Below are 6520 nucleotides of genomic sequence, written 5' to 3'. Positions count from 1 at the left end.
GCCCATGGATCAACGCTATGTTTGGAGGAGGAAGAACAAGGCCTTTGATGAAAAGAACACCTTGCCTACTGTGAAGCATGGTGGAGGGTCAATCATGCTTTGGGGCTGTTTTGCTTCTGCAGGTACAGGGAAGCTTCAGCGTGTGCAAGGTACCATGAATTCTCTTCAGTACCAGGAGATATTGGATGGAAACGTGATGCAGTCCGTCACACACCTGAGGCTTGGGAGACGTTGGACCTTTCAACAGGACAATGATCCCAAGCATACCTCCAAGTCCACTAGAGCATGGTTGCAGAGGAAAGGCTGGAACATTTTGGAGTGGCCATCGCAGTCACCAGACTTAAATCCGATTGAGAACCTCTGGTGGGACTTAAAGAAAGCAGTTGCAGTGCGCAAGCCTAAGAATGTGACTGAACTGGAGGCCTTTGCCCATGAAGAATGGGCGAAGATACCCGTAGATCGCTGCAAGACACTTGTGTCAAGCTATGCTTCACGTTTAAAAGCTGTTATAACTGTAAAAGGATGCTGTACTAAGTACTAAGATTGAATGTCACTTGGGGGTTGAATAAAACTGATAATGCTGTGAGCACAGAAAAGACATTTGTGGTTATTTCATTATAACTGTTATGTTATATTTGTCTGACCTACAAGTGCCTCTTTAATGTAAATGTAAGCAAGATGACTGAATGATCAAAAGCAATGTCAAACTGGCCAAAACACTCAATTTCAGTGGGGGTTGAATAATTTTGGTCACAACTGTACATATAGATAATTATATAATTTATGAAAGTGTTGCACTCTTCAGTTTTGTGATTAGACAAGTATTGGGTATGGTTCTTGGGGGTTGCCTTGTGCAGCCATTCAGCTCAAACTCAGCACCTTCCTGACAGAATTGCCAACCCCCAACAACTTTTATTTTACACTGAAAAAACATGGAAAATCTACTGAAAGAATGCATTTTTTTTTACTGAGAACCTGAAACATCTATTAGAAACTAAGAGAGGAGTAGGGGGTAGAGGGATAGACACAGAAGGGGGAAGGGGGTGAGGGAGGAGGGGGAGGAGAGATAGGAATAAGAGGGAGAGAGAGATGGAGAGATAGAAAGAAAGTGGGAGAAGTAGGGGAGAAATGGAGGAAGGGGAGAGGAGGGGGAAGAGGCTTGGGGGTGGGAGAGGGACAGAGGGGGTGAGAGAGAGAGGGGAGAGAAAGGGGGGTCAGAGAGAGGAGGAGAGAGAAATGGGGTGAGAGAGAGGGAGAGAGAATGGAAAGCAGAAGGGGGTGAGAGGGGGGCAGAGTGAGAGAGTGGGCAGAGTGAGAGAGGGGGAGAGTGAGAGAGTGAAAGGTGATAGAGAAGGAGAGTGAGAGGGGGGAGAGCGCAAGAGGAGGTTGAGAGAGGGGATGAGAAAGAGAGGGGGATAAGAGAGAGAGAGGGTAAGAGGGAGGCGAGAGGGAGAGAGAGAGAGGGGGGTGAGAGGAAGAGGGCTGTGAGAGGAAGAAGGGGTTAAGGGTGGGAGAGGGGGGTTAGAGAAAAAAGGGGGAGAGAGAGAGGAGAGGGGGAGAGAGAGAGGTGAAAAGAGAGGGGGGTGGGAGAGGAGAGTAAGAGAGAGAGGGGGGTGTGAGAGAAAGAGGGGGAAGGGGGTAATAAAGAAGAGGAGAGACAGAGGGGAGATGAAAAGAAAGGGGGGTGAGAGAGGAGAATAAGAGAGAGAGGGGGAGTGAGAGAAAGAGGGGGTGATAGAGAAGGGGAGAGAAAGAGAGAGAGGGGGTGATCAGTATGTCTGCTGAATGGTCAGTCTGCCCCTGGTGGGTGGGTCTTGCAGCTGTCACTGAGCTGTCACGAATGTAGCTGGAGCTGATTGGAGCTTGATTAGTAGGGCTCCGCCCCCTGGAGCTTAAAGTTGATGGGAGAGGTGTGAAGCCATGGTTTCAGATCAACATCGGAGCGGTTTTTGATAGGACATGTGACCCAACAGCCCTGGCCCACCGAGCAATTGCCCGGAGTGCCCTATGGCCAGTCCAGGTCTGGTTACCAGGATTAGAAATGTGCAAAAAAGTAACCCAATTCATACTTTAGCCATTTAGTTTGTTAAAAAAGGTAAACAGCTCAATGGATTGTTCATTTCCAATTCCTTGTTCAGCTTGTTATTGGTAATTTCTTGATGGATTTCTCAAACTCTCTGAGGATACAGTAATAGCATACACCATCCAGAAAACAAGTGATGTTAGAAAAAGAGAGGCTCACCTGGAGAAATATTCGCAATTGTCCTTTGTAATCTTCTAAGATAATATAATTTTTCGCTAGATAATACAATAATAAAGACACATGAAAAGGTGCAAATGAGAGCATGAAGGTGATTAGATTGGCCATGAGAACCTTGATTGCCCTTGCATTATGCCAGCTAGCTTGTGTTTTCTTTTTAATTGTGAGAATAATATGGGTTGTACAGACAATTATAAGAACAGCGCTAATGAGAAACACTGCCTCCAGTAAAGTGACCATGGTCCTGTTGTTCCAAGTGCGAATTGAGAACCCATAGAAACAATGTGATTCTTTAGCATCTCTTAAATCAACAAGAAAACCAATTGATAGTCCCCATACCAAAACGCAGAGAAAGACACAGACCATAGCCGCCTTCTTAGGGGATCTGAGAAGTTTGGAGTGAAAGGGGAATTGTACAGCTACATAACGATCCATGCAGATACTAACTGATATCAAAATGCTACCATACATGTTGACAAAGTAGAGACTCTCCAGGAATGTGCATGCAGCAAATCCGAGGCTCCAGCTCTGCCCCATCTTATATGCTTTTATTTTAAATGGCAGCGTGATTAACAGCAAGGAGTCAAAGATTATCAGTGCTGTCATATAGGTTGTTGCTTCTATCCACTTCTTAACCTTGAAGAATAGTATCCATAAGGCTAACATGTTAAAGATGAAACCAAAGATAAATGTTGGGATGTACAAAATCAATTGGAACAGCTGCACAGATGGATGGATGTCACTGAAGTTTTCTTTATTTTGAATACCCTAGAAAAAAATAAAGTACTGCTAGTCACATCTGTTTATGCTCAGTCAGTTCATTATACTCTTTGCAATATAACAGCATAAAAAATTCATTAAAAAATTAAAAACCTGATTACTTTAGGAAATTACTATTTTTAGTTCTAATGTTTTCAAGAATCTCCTTTTACAATAGTCTTTGTAACACACCTGAAATACACATGTACATATATATATACTGTACCTTAGTAGTGCTAAAGGCATCCAGGAAACAATACTTAATATAGGATGATGCATGAAGACCTTTATGAAATATACAGTATATACTATTTTAACTGGCCATTTTACAATATTAAAACATATATAAAGCCTACGTTTTTAGTTTTAGATTGTGTTGAGAATGATAAAAACCCTATTACAGTAACCTCTGCTAAATCTTTCCCTTAGGGGAGATTTTGCTTTACTTCCTCTCCTGAAGACATAACAGGAAATCTTTCCAAAGTAAATGGAACTCCCATAATTATCCTGGTACTTGGCTAAACTCTCCGCATCTCATAGATGCCAAGATTGTATACTGCACAATACACGCTTTGCAGGCAGTGTACAATTTAGAAATAAATTGTGGACAACTGTGGAGGAGGACGGAGTGTGGGGGAGTGCTACTTTTTAAAGACATTGTCATGTTGCCCTGCATTGGCAAGGTGACCATATCTCTTTAACTACTTGACCTCTGGAAGGTTTTATTCCTTTGTGACCAGACCGTTTTTTGCTATTCAGCATTGCTTTATTTTAACAGGCAATTGCTCAGTCATGCAACACTACGCAAATAACATTTTTATCGTTTTTTTCACACAACTAGAGCTTTTGTTGGTGGTATTTGATCACCACTGGGTTTTCTTTTATGTTTTGCAATATAAACAAAAAAAATCCTACTACATTTTTGACAAAAAAAAACTTTATTTTCTATTTTCTGTTATAAAACATATCCAATAAAAAAAATAAAAATAAAAAAATTTCTTCCGAAATTTAGGCCACCGTGTATACTGCTACATGTCTCTGGTAAAAAAAATCCCAATAAGTATATATTAATTGGTTTGTGCAGGAGTTATAGCATCTACAAACTATGGTACAGTATATATACTGGAATTTACGCAGCTATAACGCTATACTGGTAATGGTGGTGATCAGTGATTTATAGTGTGACTATGATAGGGTGGCAGACAATCTAGCACTAACTGACACTATCTGGGAGTGTCACTAACTGACAATGACATTTCTAGTGACACTAATACAGTAATCAATTACAATTCCATTGTAATAGAATTGCTTGGTGCAATAACTAAAAACAAGTCATATACACGCACACAATCAACATGTAGTCATGCAGGCACCTTTTAATCAGCATTTAAACCATTACATAAGCTACGCATGTGAAAGACCATCTACCAAATGAACACCTGCCCTGGCATATCATAGCATTCACCCGGCACTCCAAGAAATAACAGAATCCAACTGCAATATTATTGCACTGTCAAAACCTCCACTTTTATTATCACATGGCAAACAGGAGGATATATCTTATGTTCATCACAATCTGCATAATAACACACACCAATAATAATGTGAACATTACAGCATGAAATAAACACATCATTTGACAGCATCACAGCATAGAATTAATATATTACCAAAGCTATGTTAGAAGCTAGAAGGAACAGATCCCATTGGAACCACACTGCCCAGGGGGTCACGGGGAAGCCGTAGGCACGACCAGTCGATGAGCCATATATCCTTGGCAAAAAAATCCCAGCGTCAGAGCATCCTCTGACCACTAAGGGGGGCTTCCTTCCGGTCATGCCTGGACCTCGGCCTTTTAAACTAATTTTCTGGAAGCTGTCTAATAGTGGGCGGGTGCCACACCCACCATAGGAAGAGCTAGCAGAAGGGTTCCACAAGGAAAACAGAGTCATGTTCAACCACCATATTCATTATCTGAAAAGTCATGCACAGCCATCTCTAGGGTTTACAGAGAATGGTCAGAAAAAGAGAAAATATCCAGTGAGCAGCAGTTGCCTTACTGGCAATGCCTTACTAAAATGCTGTACTATCACAGTCCCACTAAAAGTTGCTGATCATTACTGGTAAAAAAAAAATTCCAGCATCTATACCATTGTTTGTTGATGCTATAATTTTCACGCAAACCAAATAATCTTCATTTGTTGGGGTTTTTGGGATTTTTTTTACCAAAGACATGTAGCAGAATACATTTTGGCCTAAATGTATGAAGAAATTTTATTGGTTTTATAACAAGAAGTAAAAAGTATTGTTTTTTTCATTTTTGGTCTTTTTTTCTTTTATAGCACAAATAATAAAAAGCCCAGCGGTGATCAAACACCACCAAAAGAAAGCTCTATTTGTGTGATAAAATGATATAAATTTCATTTGTGTACAATGTTGCATGACAGCACAATTGCCAGTTAAAGTAACGCAGTGCAGTATAGAAGAAAAAATGGCCTGGTCATGATGGGGGGTAAATCTTCAGGAAGGCAAGTGGATAGAGGCAAAGGCTGCTTTTTTAAACTTTTTTGTTTGGAGTTCTGCTTTAGGAAATAGTGGGGTACTTAGCTCAGATAAATGTGGAAATCATAACTACTCTTATGCTCTTTACAATATTACAGAATAAAGATTACAGTATAATAAAAAGTGAAAATACAATCACTATTTTAGGAAATGTTTTGCTAACAACCTATGGGAAAATTGAAAGAGTTTGTCATGAAAGACACAGACATTTTAGTTTATGAAGGCATCTTTTAGCATGCAATCTATGATTTTTTTTGTTGCTTACCTGCTCAAAACTTCTGTTTTCCATCCTGCAGTACTCCACTCTAACACCCACCCTTTTGCTGCTAATCGGGTGATCCACAAAGCCCTGCCTGTGATGAAGGAGAGCTCTTCTCAAACACACACTGTAGACTGCTTGCTGTCTTTCACAGAAAACCTGTTGTTAAAAAAAAAAAACAGCCTTAATAGCTGGCAATCAAATGTAACTCTTTCATTGCCAGAGCCATTTTTGCTCTTTTTGGATACATTAAAAAAATAATTTTTGGTTTGAAGATTAGTAAAAATCCCAAACATGATATATTTTCTGAAACCAGAGACCCTGTAGAATAAAATAATGGAAGTTCCAATTATTATTATTATACAGGATTTATATAGGGCCAACAGTTTACTCAGCGCTTTACAAAATAACGGGAGACAATACAGCAACAATTCAGCTCAATACAAGAGGGTTAGGAGGGCCCTGCTCTTTGGAGCTTACAATCTAAGAGGGAGGGGCTAGTGGTACAAAAGAAAATACTTGTGGGGGATGGACTGGCATACAAACACAATATACTACCTAATTTTATGGTAAAATATAACAGATGAGCTTTTGCTGGGTAAATAGGTAACCAACCTATCAAGTGTTAAAACTGTTCATGCCTATAAAATGGTGACAAACTTCAGCAACCAAGTGTTTTC

The 6520-nt window shown here is 40.2% G+C and overlaps 1 protein-coding gene across 1 annotated transcript; it reads right to left on the bottom strand.

Annotated features, from left to right (window-relative positions):
• Positions 1-1262: 1262 nt before the first annotated feature.
• Positions 1263-5870, bottom strand: LOC149467037 (G protein-coupled receptor 55-like). The gene is made up of 2 exons (XM_089672396.1): positions 5847-5870; positions 1263-3028 (listed from the first exon to the last, which is right to left on the bottom strand). Exons 1-2 carry the CDS (start codon positions 5868-5870, stop codon positions 2135-2137), a joined length of 918 nt encoding a protein of 305 aa, XP_089528522.1. The 3' UTR covers positions 1263-2134.
• Positions 5871-6520: the final 650 nt, after the last annotated feature.

Source organism: Staurois parvus, unplaced genomic scaffold (genome assembly GCF_062004578.1).
Source record: "Staurois parvus isolate SC_StPar_1 unplaced genomic scaffold, SC_StPar_1.0 ptg000126l, whole genome shotgun sequence".
NCBI lineage: Eukaryota > Metazoa > Chordata > Amphibia > Anura > Ranidae > Staurois > Staurois parvus.
This window is presented reverse-complemented; position numbering and strand designations above follow the sequence as displayed.

Excerpts from the sequence above, each read along its gene's own strand:
- LOC149467037 (XM_089672396.1), bottom strand. The coding sequence starts at position 5,870 with ATGGAAAACAGAAGTTTTGAGCAG. Across the intron at positions 3,029-5,846 it reads AAAACAGAAGTTTTGAGCAG|GGTATTCAAAATAAAGAAAA; the intron begins GTAAGCAACAAA and ends ATTTTTTTCTAG.